A 12,531-nucleotide genomic window follows, 5' to 3' on the forward strand; every position below is an offset into this window, starting at 1 on the left:
CCACACTGTATCTCCCCTTATGCACAGTTTCAGTTACCTGAAGACAACCTTGATCCAAAAATATCCAAAAAATTCTAGAGATTTAACCTGTACACTGTTCTTAGAATGAGAAGTTGCCCATCATCCCACACCACCCTGCTCCACGCTACCTGGGATATGAATGATCCCTTGACAAGACACTGCTTGTCTGCAGGGCTAGCAGAGGAAGCACACAACCAGGCTGTCATATGTGCTGTCCCTTGTCAGCTGGATCAAAACATGGGGCTCCCATTTCCAGGAGTAAGAGGTCCACAGGTGTGTGGGCATTTCATCCTCACCTAAAGTATACACACTATGCATCAACTGGTGATTTGACAACTGTTTTGTTATCAGTTGTATCCACACTATACACTATACCAGCTAGTCACTTAGTAACTGTTCTGGTCATCAGATGGATTATAGTGGTATGATCTTGCTTGTGTGCACAGGGCCCTTCTTTTACCTAACAAAAAGCCCCAAAGGGCAAGAGTAGCAACCCTGGCAATTCAGACATGCTGAAGTTGTACAGTGTTTTCTTCAAGTTAAAAGCTCCAAGGGGGCTGGGTATTTGCTCCCTGTGTCTTCTTATTGATTTCTCTCCCCAGCATGTGTGGGAAGCATTCTTGGCTATGCTTAAGCAGGCAGCTGGCCGAGTTAGAGACAGCATCCACTGCCCTAGGCCTATTGGAAGCTAACTGGGGCAGGGAGGAGATCCGCAGGACTGCTGACAGTCTTCCACAATGGGTATTTTGAGAAGTGTGACAACTCAGATAGATGGAGTCTATGCTGGGAAACACAGATCTTGTTGCTGTTGACTTTAAGTATTAATCAAAGGACAGGCTTGAATGAGGTGGAGAAAGTTGCATTCATCAGGACTCCTGTCAGTGAGGTGATGACATTTGTTTGGAAGAGGTTCCGTTAAGTCACTTGGAGTGGCATGTGAGTATAGACAGAAGGCAGGATTAATATTTCTGAGACAACTGCGGGGGGTGGCTGGAGCTTTGGGATTAGAGGGCTATATTCCCTTCCACCCACAATGACTATGACTCTACCCTAAGTGTTTAATGGGCACCATCAAGACAAAGACTGTCAGGTGTGGGTCTGGGAAGATGACTCACTGGGTAAAATGCTTGATACACAAGCATGAGAAAGACATGTTTGGACCGCCAGCATTCATGTAAAAGGTCAAGTGAGGCAGCACATGCCTATAATCTCAGTGCTGGGAACCAGAGACAAGAGGATCCCCAAGGCTTGCTGGCTAGCTAGTCTAGCCAATCAGTGAACTCCAGGTTCAGTGAGAGGTGCTGTCTATAAATAAAAAAATAAATAAATGATGGAGAAGCAATTAAGGGAGATACCCTACGTAGACCTCTGACCTTCATACACACAAATGTGCATTTATGTGCATGTGCACGCAAACACATACATAGAAACACAAAGTGTCTTGTGTACATGGATTTCTACAGAAAGCTGAAGGGGCTGTCTTAACGTTCTGGGTTAAGACAGCAATGATCACTAAGAATGCAGAAGTCTTCAGTGCAAAGAGGTACAGGGGAATGGGAAGCCTGGGAATAGTGAAAGCTTTGGGTTTTTCCACGCATAGAATCTGCTGATGTCTAATTGGGTTTTACCTGTTCTCCTTAAGGAGACCACAGATGCAGTGAATGTACCATGGACTGTCAGAGCTCTGTGTACCCAAATAGCACCATCTGCCTTTCTTCCTGAACATGAAAGCTCAGCATTAAGGTAAGGAAAATGAATCGGTGCAGGGTAAGCATATGATCAGAAAGTCGTATGGGATGTCCCTTGCCAACTGGATCAAAACACAGGGCTCCTATGTCCAGGAGCAAGAGCAGCCCACTGGTATGGACATTTCATTCTTGCCTGAATCCATAGAGGGTCAAGGTATTCCAAAAGACCAGCCTCAACAGTTTTCTCCTTTCCTCTACAAGTTTATTCCCAGCCATACATGACCCCGTGTGGATTTCTTCTAAAACAAAACTGTTAGCCACAAAATCCCATCATTTCTTCTGTTCTTATTCACATAAAAGGTCTTGGAAGTCTGTTTTAGTTAATGTTGGAACAGGCTAGCTGCCTTTGACTGACTTCACCTTCAAGCCAATGGTACCCAGAAAGGGCTTTATCAAGGTCACTAAGCCCTCTGTGTGCCTAGAGCCAACAACCCTTCTTGTTCTCACTGGGCCAGACTCACCCTGCAGGCCTTGACCTAGGCAGCTGATCATTCCCCTTTCATCACTGCTCTCTTGCTTTTGTCCTGCTCCACAGAAGGACTAGATCTGTGTTCTCCAGACCCCTAGAGTTGGAGTATCCTAGGATCAGTCCTGTTAGCCTGCTTTTCCTCTTCCAAATCTGAATCCTGGGCTGGAAAGATAACTCAGCTGGTTAACGGCATTTCCTGTTGCTCCTCCTGAGTCAGGTGGGCATCTGAACGCATGTGGCACACATACATATAAATAAAAATGAAACATCTTTTAAAATAATCTGAATTTTATGGGGCTGGAGAGATAGCAAGGTGGTTAAAAGCACTGACTGTTCTTGCAAAAGATCTAGGTTTGAATCCCAGCACCCACATGGCAGCTAACAACTGTCCATAACACCAGATCCAGGGGATCCGATATCCTCTTCTGTCCTCCACAGGCACTGCACAACATAGGTGCACCCTACATACATGCAGGTATAGCACTCATACGCATACAATAAAAATAAATAAATTAAAATCTAAACTCCTGTCCCATCTAAAAATTCCTGTCCCATCTAAAATTCTATAACTTGAGCTGCCAACACGGTAATGTTCCCTAGCTTCTTAGTGGGAACTCTACATTTAGGATAAAATCCTTTCTGTGGATTTAACCACACTCAGGGCCCCTATTGTAAATGGAATGCCCCTTGCCGAAGAGTTCCAGTCCAAAACCTTGTGTCAACTTTTATTTACACTTTCTTTCTTACACATCAAAACTCCCACACACTGGATTAATGTGTTTTGAGCCTATTTCTTTCCACCCCGACCATTACCTTAGACCAGGCTACCGGGACCAGCTACACAATTAGACCACTGCCTCAGAACCCCTCCCCCTTTAGCCTCAAATGTTCTTTTTACCACAAACCAACTGCCGGTTTAGGTTCATCATTACCACCATTGATGCTGTTCCTTTTTTTTTGATTTTTATATATTTACTGTCTATTCCCAGAAGAGAATGGGTGTGCCCCAAGAGTAGTCTCTCAAACCCAGGTTCATGGGAGTGAGCCAGGCCCTTGTAGAGGGCCCTGACTCAAATTAGAAATACCACACACAACTGTAAAAATATGTTTTAAAAAAAAGCAAAAAACCCAAACCAATACAAAAAGACTGAAAGCCAACACTTTCTCTTGTCCTGCTAAAGGAGTTGGAAATAAGGGCCACCTAGAGGCAGCAGGGAACATACTTGTTCCTAAGACTCAGGAGTGCTCAAGGTCAAGCTCAGCACTCTCTGATGTTTTTTTTGAGGGCACAGAGTCATCCTTGTATCAAATGCTTCTGAAAAAATAGGAAAGTTACTTCAGGGGAAGGTTTAAAAATGTGGGCCCTCAATGACTTTTTCTTCCATGTGCTTCAGTTTCCCCATCTGCAAAAGTGAAGTAAGTACTTACCCCAAGGAATTAGGAAAGGATTGTAAATAACACACATGACAGGCTCTGATAGTGCCCAGCTCTTCTTTCTTGTCAGAGAAACTAAGGCTGGTGACTCCTTGCAGTCTTTTACCATCTCTTGGCCACTCCAGACTTAGAGATCATTCCCAAGTTTATCTAGCTCACTGTGTTATGGCAGAAGGGCCCAGTCTCCATGCAGAGGGTCAGAGCCACAGGATGTCTACCTGTGAATTCTCCTCCTGTCCTAAAAATCTGCACCCTTCTAACTCACCATGTCCTGAAAAGCAGCAAATAGCACTACCTGTTTCATCAAAACTGAGCCAAATCTCTTTGACCTTGCAGTGAAATCTACTGCTGCCAAAGGGTTCCTCTGAAATGCTCTGCCAATGGGAGAAATGGTGGGGGTCACTGTAGACAAACTGATTTTTTTTCTCTCTAGTTAAATCTATTCAGGCCTAAGTTGAGAGTTCTTGTGTAGATGTGATCATCATGGAATCCAGTTTCATGTTCTCTAAGAGAATGTAATTAAGAAATCAGTTTGGCTGGAAAAGAAACTGTCCCAAGACTTTTCCAACAGAAGCAGTTAGTATAGTACTAATAGCTAGAAAAATAATTTTCAAGAGGATGGAAAATACACTGAAAGTGGCAATCCTTTAGGACACATAAAATCAAACTATAATTTAATGTATCATTATGTCAGACTGATTTTGATTCCAGCTGAATTCCCACGGAGACTAGCTTGTTCATAGGAACAAATTGGAATTGTTTTAAAAACCAATCAAGGAGTCATTATACAGCAACTCTGAAATTCCAAGTTGTTCCTGATTTATCCATGTCCTACATTCCTGGTTAATGCAGCAGAGACCCAGTTGTCGGCAATGTGCAGGACGGATGAATCGGATGCTAAAGTGTAAGAAATCTTTAAGAATTTGATATTTTTAATTGTTACAACACAGATCCAAAAGGCAAAAAACAACAAAAACTTACATTATCTTCTTTCTTCTCCAAATCACTGAAATTTCTGTTGAGACAAAACAAACAAAAGCAAAATATCTGAAACCCCAAAACTTAAACTCCCTACCCAACTGGGATTTTCAATGAGGTGTGAGGGGAACTCAATACACTGCCATTAACACAGGGTTGGAGGACGGTCCCAGAGAGGAGAAATAACATTACACATATAACAGAGGCATGTTTGAAACCTTTTATTAAACAGGCAATGCACTGTGCAATGGTTCAGGACACAGATGCCTAGTGGAAAAGTTGAAAAATTAGTTTTTGGAAACAGTCTATGAATTGACAAACCCTGCCACGATCCTTCCTCTCCTCAGAGCAGCTATCTTCAGATCATCTGAGTGTTTAGTAGCTGTTCTCGGAAACCACGCCCTTGTTTTTACTATCAATGTCATGCCTAGAAGTAAACACAGAGAAGACAAGGTCCACAGCAAGACAGTGGCCAGAGACACAGGCTGATGGCGAGTGACAGTGCAGATCCCAGGGCTCCTGGGAGGCTCCTTGGAGGCTCTTGCAGGGCATCTGACATACACAGCCCCTTTTCATTTCCATTCTGGGCCCTGTCTAGGGCCTCTTTGCCAAAGGGATTTGAAAAGGCTCACATTCGCACTACAGCACAGAAACTCGTTCCTGGACTTTTTCGGTGTTGTTTTTGCTGGGGCCCCTCTGGTCCAGGATTGCTGCTGTTTGTCTTTGTTTTGCCTGGTTCATTTCTCTTCCTGGAGCTCATCATAACTTGATGATAAAATCAATCTTAAGTTTCACAGTCTGTTTGCCATGATTTATTGGCAGTTTTAAACTAAGTGGCCTGTCAACACAGTGGCCATTCTTCATCAGCAAGCTGCCAATCTATTTTATGATTTGGGGCATGTCGCTCCAAGCTTGAGATTTCTTTCTGGCAAGTTCCATCCAGGATGGCTGATCTGTACTGGTGTAACTGGCTCTCTTCAGCTGATGCAACTCCTTCTCTGTCATCCCTGCAGCCTGAGCTGCTGGAAAGGAGACAAAACGAATGAAAACATGAGACATTAGTATGGATTTTCACTTAAGCCTCTTGCATGTTTTCAAATATGTTACAGTCTGTGTTCCAGAACATACAATTCATTGATATGTAAATGCGTAAAGCAGGCCGGAGCTTAGAATATGGAATTTACATGATTAAAAAAGCGCAAGAGCAGGCTTAGACAGTGTTGGGAGAGTGATGAGACGAGGAGTGTTCAGGGTTCAATGTGTAGAGGTAGGCTGCACATGGGAATGAACCCAGTACCTTCATAACCATCCACCTGAAGATGATTAGGAAAGCAAATTTCTTGCGTGTCTTTAACCACAATGCAAAATAAATAAAATTTAAGAAATACTGGAGCCAGGGGTGTAGTTTAGTGGGAGAGTATGTACTTAATAAGTAAGAGTCCCTGGATTCAAGCCCCAGCATCATTAAAATAACTGATGCATCCAACCATAGTGATCTCAGAATAATTATGTTCAAAGACAGTAAACAGAAAGGGAGGCATATTTTATGATTTCGTATTTGGGAAAGTCAGTTCTTACAGACACATGAGGTAGGCTGGTGTTTACCCAGAACTAGAGAAGGGAGCATGGCAAATGGTATGAATTTCTTTATAGTGTGAGGGAAATGCTCTGTTCTTAGATTGCTACAATGGGGGCACACCTCTGCAAATACATTTATAATCTCACTATAAAGATACACCCACTGAACTGTACATTCAAAATGGGTGTGCTTTATGGTATGTAAATTTGTTTCAATAAAAGCTGCATTAAAAAAAAACCTTAAATATGGAGAATGACTCAACAAAACAAACTCAGACCACAAGAAAAGTCCACGACAGTGATAGCAAAGTGTGTGGAGATACATGCCAAACCTCATACCCAAGTTCTGATGGGACAGTGAGATTCCTCTCTGCAGCCCTTCCTTGAGGCTGAGCTTTGACCCCTGCCTCTGAGTCACAGCAGGCTTAGCAGGGGTCATCAGGAAAGACTTGCTGCGGACAAAGTCAGCCTGCTTCAAGGGCTCCTATGGAGATATAAGTAAGACACACACTGTCCAGCCATGCAGACACAGAGGGGCAAACGCCCAAAGTGAAAGCCACAAGGCATCTTTCCCAGGATGAACAGTGCCACTGGCACTTTCTGGGGAGGACTCTGCGTGTCGGCTCACTAATGTCCCCCATCAAAATGTCAGAACTCAAACTAGTGCCCGGCCCGACCCAGCCCACATGGGCATGATGGCTTCTTCCCTGTTCTTATAATACAGCCTCAGCCCCAGGGGGTGGAGGGCAAGGATTCCATGAGAAAGTCAAAACAAATTTGGGTTGGAAATAGTTTTGTGGCTTTGTGAAACATGGAAACATGGAAACATGGAAACAGGCTAGCATTTCTTCTTCTTCTTTTTTTTTTAAATCTTTTTGAGACAGGGTCTCCCTGTAGTCCCAGCTGTCCTAGAACTCACTATGTAGACCAGGCTGGCCTTGAACTCACAGAGATCCACCTGCCTCTGCCTCCCAAGTGCTAGGATTAAAGGTGTGCGCCACCACACCAGGCTTAGCATTTCTTCTTTATTTTCCCCTAGTCTGCACTGCATATAGGTCTTCAGCTCTGAGTATAATCGAGGTTTGGTTTAGCAGAAGGAAAGCAGGTCCTGCCACAGGTGCAGGCTCCCTTTCCCACATGGCAGAAATGCACTTATCACAGTGGCCAGTGGAAGAATATAAAAGCAGAATACAAAAGAATACAAAAATCTCAGCCTGCTTCTAAGCACAGTTGTTTGTGTTGGGGAAAGCTGTTTTCAGTTGAATGCAAAATGGAACTTCAGATTTTGGACATGAGGCACCAGGTGAGAAATAAGGGGACCAGCAGCCAGCTGGGATAGCAGCAAGAGCCGGGGCTCGTTTATCATTGCACAAAGAGCTGAGATGGAGCTGCTGACATTGTCACCATGTATCTAAAGGAGATGTTTAAACTGCCTTCAATTTTTCCAGAGGCTGAGCTGCGTTACCTAGGAGGCCAGAGCAGAGCTCTGTCTCTCTGCCTTCCTAACAGCCCTGCACAGGCAAAGAGCTGGCAGACTGCTCCTCCATGGGGGCTAGAATCTAACACTTGGACTTTGACTCACTGGTCCTCAATGGCATGTCAGCAGTTACCAGAGGTATGGCCATTGTGACGTTCAAGTAGGACCTCTGTGATCCCAGCCCCAGCCCCAGCCCCAGTTCTCTCCTGAACCCACAGAAACAGTTTACTCTTCCCACTTGTGCTCTCTCAGGCACCTTGGCTTGCTTTCCAGCTTCCGTCTTCAGAATCCGTGACCCAGGCTTGTCTTCCTGGTTGGGAGGCTGGTCTGGGGTCCCTCGCCGCTTCTGCCGGGCCATGGTGATCCAGGGTGGTGTGGGCTGCCCATCGGCCCCAGGACTCTCTGTAGCAGGAGGCTGACCCTTTTCTGCAGTAAAGGCACAAAGTTAGGCAAGAGAGTCCTAGTCTTCCTCTTCAGTCTCACCCACAGGGGGGTGTATTTCTTTGGCTTAGGGGACAGGGGTGGTAGGGTAAGGTGGGGGTTGAGGATTGGAGTTTGGGAGACTCTCTGATGAGACTGTTTCCTTTTTTTAGCCAACTTTAGTTATTCTAAAGATGCACCAAAGAGATTATCTCTAGTCTGAGGCACACAGACAAAAATTAAATACAACTGCTCAACACCCATTTTAAAGCCAGTTTTTACCAAGGGAATTCTTTCTAAGAGGAGATAAAAATACATGCACAGATAAGATTTTTTTAAATAGAATCTTTTCATTTGGGACCAGTTCACAATCTCCCATTCCCAATTTACTCAATATGGTAAACACACCAGTGTCCTAACAATGGTAAGCATAAGCTTCTCTTTGTGGGATAAGACACCCATTTATAAAACCATCTCGTGTTTTATTCCTTATCTAGAGACCTGTCACCGTTTAACACGGAAAGTGCTGGGTGGCTACATGTTCGACACAGACTGCATTTCTCTGTTGCTCCGCAGAGTCCTCACAGCCTGTCTCTCTGGGATTTTACTTTTCTCTTAGCCTTCTCTGCTCTCCTCCCACCATTTCTTTGCCCTTGGTGACCAGTGGTGCACTCTCTCTGCACACCTCATGTGTGCTGGTCAGGAGTGGCTGCCTATGCATATTGGAGATAGATGAGAATTTTGCTCTGAATTTGTACTTACTCGCTCAGTTAACAACATAGTCTGGAAAATTCTGGTAAGACTAAATGCACAGCAAGAGAAACTTGCCAATCCCAGTATAAAATCAGAGGCCTAGCAGTGTCCTATTGAGGGTCAGGGTAAACCCAGCAGGTCTGGTGTACTTGTGGTCCCCCACCTCCTCACTGCTCAGTGTTAGGTGCCTCTTACTCCAGTCACCTCTTAGCCCAAGGCTATAAGACATAGTTCTAGTAAATTCCTTATGCCGTACATTCGATCATTCCATTTGGGCTAAAAGAAGCATTTTAAGCATGAGCAGAAAGGTTATATAGAGAGGAGGCCATGAACCGACGATGGGGCCCGGGGTCTGGATCGAGGATGGGGCCCTGGGGACCAGGCCCAAGAGAGGACACCTCAGAATGACTACAGTAACTCAAATTCTTTCTTCCCATATTCTTTATGGGAACTTCAGGCTTACACATAATGCCACTACATTAAGCTCGGCAAGAAGTAATTTTTCCATTCCTTGTACCCAGAGAATGCTGGTAACATTCCATTCCAAACACAGAGGGACCACCTGCTGAGCTGCTTGTGTGTGTGGGGGGCGCAGTTTCCAACTGTACTCGTGCATATGTGTGTGTGTGTGTGTGTGTGTGTGTGTGTGTGTGTGCGTGTGTGTGTGTTTCCATGTGCCTACATTCACATGCAGACCCACAGGTGAACCCTGAAGCTGCACCAGGCAGTGCCACTGTGTGACAGGTAACCCACAGTGACAGCACCACTAAGCACTGAGTCGGGCTCATAGCCAGGGTCTCTCACTGGTCATTTCTTTCCTTTTTGGTTCCTGTCTTTTTTCCCAACCTGTACATTTCATACAATATCAAAACTCAGAGGACTTTTACTCCTATCTAGGGTGGGTAGGGACAGAACTGGGTGACAAGCCATTCTGCTCTGTGACACAGGCCTAGGCAGACTCTGTGATCTGTACCTCCACCTCCTGTACTTGACATTCACACTGGAGACAGGGCTCTGGGTCTCTGCTATACCTGGCCTGGGGAGGGCTACAGAAGGGAATAAAGGCACAGGCAAGGCATAAGGTGGCCTTCATGGGACAAAGCTTGTAACACGACAGCCATAAAGCATGAACATTTAGGGTCAAGGCTGCACCATAAAATTGCTTCAGAGATTAAACATGCACAAAAGGTCACTAATCCCAGGATAATGTAGATGTGGCATTACTTCAAATCAAGTCAGAGGGAAACACTCCTTTGTTTGTCTTCCTGCTTCAATATACAGATCTTAATCTTCTGGAGATTTGACTAAAGGCCTCTGACATCTCACTTTCTCCTCCCTGAATGGCTTGGGGCTTAAGTTGTCAAGTATGCCTGGGTTTGCAGCCAACAGGACCAGTAACCCCATGTCTGAATCTGTGCGATGCCTTTGCTGAAGGTCTGGGAGAGGCTGACTCCCCACACACAGCTTCCAGGCAAGGGCAAGGAAGGGCACAGTCTAATTTAGAACAAACATGGACTGATACTTTCAGATGGCGAATGCTGCAGGTACAAGAAACTGGGGAGCCACACCGCTCACCTCAAACAACCCAACTGCAAAGAAAACAACTTCTGAGCTAAGAAAAATCATTACCTTATTTAAGGATAGGATTCTATCAAAGAAGCAGGTGGTGAATTGTTCTTCTCCAAATTCTCTTAACATACTCCCCTACCTCAGGATTTATTAGGGAAAGTATAATGTGTAGATTATAATTTCCGGGCCTGTCCTCAGGGCTGGGGTGAGTGGGCTGTGTGAATGATGAAGGCTTTCTCCCTGGGCCAGGACCACAGAGCAGCTAGCTAATGATTATCCTTGGGGCTCCTAAGAGTGAGTTTAGGGTCTCAGGTTAGCAATGTGCTCCTGGGAAGATTCAAGAACACTTTTGAGACTCAATTCAGCATAAAAGAGGAAAACAGCAGAATCCATACCTCCCAAAAAGAGAGTAAAGACTCTAAGAGACAACCTGCTACAACTCCCAGATGGTTGTGAAGATTCAATGAACAAATCCTCCCAAAGCCCAGCACTGTGCCTGGCACCCACATGCCTTCCTTCTTTCCCATGTGGACTGAAGAGCATTGGCTGAGGCCACAGCTGCTACTGCTGTTTTGTTACTGCTGGTAAATAAATAAATAAATAGGAATACATCCTTTTTACCTGAATGATTTCTGTTTCCTAATATCTTTTTGAAATACAGGGAAACCAAGATGGCAGGTTTATGGCCCTAAGTACCCAATAACATTGCCACTGAGCTATCTGTATTTATATGACCCCAAATAAGCCACTCCCCAAAACCTTAACACCGAACCCCTCTTGGGATGTTCAACTCAAAGGGTGAAACTCAAAGGTAGGCCACATCCCATGAGAGATCCAGGACATAGCTGAGCCCGGGATCTCAGAGCTGTCAAGAATACCATCTTCTGGGTGGGAACCAGTGAACTGGAGAATGAGAACTCCAATGGCTCCCTGTTCTTCGACTGAGAAAATAAAGCAGATGCTCTGTCCTGGGATGGCAGGATTTTTTTCCACTTCTTCAAAACTTGGTATATATTGTCCTTCTTGATATAGCGATTTGTATATAAGATATATGTGTATGTATATTTGTGTGTACATGTTCATATGTGTGCACATGTACCTGTGGATGCACTCTTGGGGGTCAGAGGTCAACATCTGGTGTCTTCTTCAATCACTCTCCACTTTATTTTTGGAGCTGACCTATTTGACTAGGCTGACTGGCCAGTGAGCTCCAGTGGTCTGTGTCTTACCTCCCTAGTCCTAGGATTACAGATATGTCATCATCAAGATTGGCTTTCATTATTGGGGGCTGGGAATCCTCATGCCTGTGTGTCAAGCATTTTACTGATTAAGCCATCCCTCCAGCCTCTGAAATAGCTTTTTGTTTGGTTTTGTATTTTGAGACAGAGTTTCCCTGTAGCCCCAGTTGATCTGGAACTTGCTATGTAGACTAGGCTGGCCTCCATCTCACTGCCTGTCTCTGCCTCCCTAGTGCTGGGATTAAAGGGGTGTGCCACTACACCCAACAGATGGGCCGGGTGTGGTGGCGCACACCTTTAATCCTAGCACTTGGGAGGCAGAGGCAGGTGTATCTTTGTGAGTTCGAGGACAGCCTGGTCTACATAGTGAGTTTCAGGATAGCTGGGGCTACAAGGAGACCCTGTCTCAATAAAGATAAAATATATATATATTATTTATTATTTTTATTTTTTATGTGTATGAGTGTTGAACCCTTGAACCATCATCTTAAAAATGCATATCTGGGGGCTGGGGAGATGGCTTAGTGGTTAAGAGCACTGGTTGTTCTTGCAGAGGATCTGAGTTTGATTCCCAGCACTCACATGATGGCTAACAAATGTTCATAACTCCAGCTCCAGAGGATCTGACACCCTCTTCTGGTTTTTATGGGTATTGCATGACGGGGTCATGTATATGAAGGTCTGAAGTGGACATCAGGCAATACACTCATACACATAAATAAAATACATGCAGGCAATATACTCATACACATAAAATTAAAATAATAAAAGTATTTTTCAAAATAGCTGCTTTAACCAGGCATGGTGGCACATGTCTTTTGTCCCAGAACTTGGGAGGCAGAAGCA

At 44.6% G+C, this 12,531-nt stretch overlaps 1 protein-coding gene across 1 annotated transcript in view; it reads right to left on the reverse strand.

Annotated features, from left to right (window-relative positions):
• Positions 1 to 4,858: 4,858 nt before the first annotated feature.
• The window catches only part of Kiaa1211l (KIAA1211 like), a gene marked incomplete at its 5' end in the record, with an annotated part of 29,329 nt that continues 21,656 nt past the window's right edge, over positions 4,859 to 12,531 (reverse strand). The window contains 3 exon segments of the mRNA XM_008845910.2: positions 4,859 to 5,672; positions 6,568 to 6,712; positions 7,962 to 8,131. Coding sequence (XP_008844132.2) covers positions 5,530 to 5,672; positions 6,568 to 6,712; positions 7,962 to 8,131 — 458 coding nt within the window.

This window comes from Nannospalax galili, unplaced genomic scaffold (assembly GCF_000622305.1).
Source record: "Nannospalax galili isolate Female #2095 unplaced genomic scaffold, S.galili_v1.0 scaffold182, whole genome shotgun sequence".
NCBI classification, from domain to species: Eukaryota; Metazoa; Chordata; class Mammalia; order Rodentia; family Spalacidae; genus Nannospalax; species Nannospalax galili.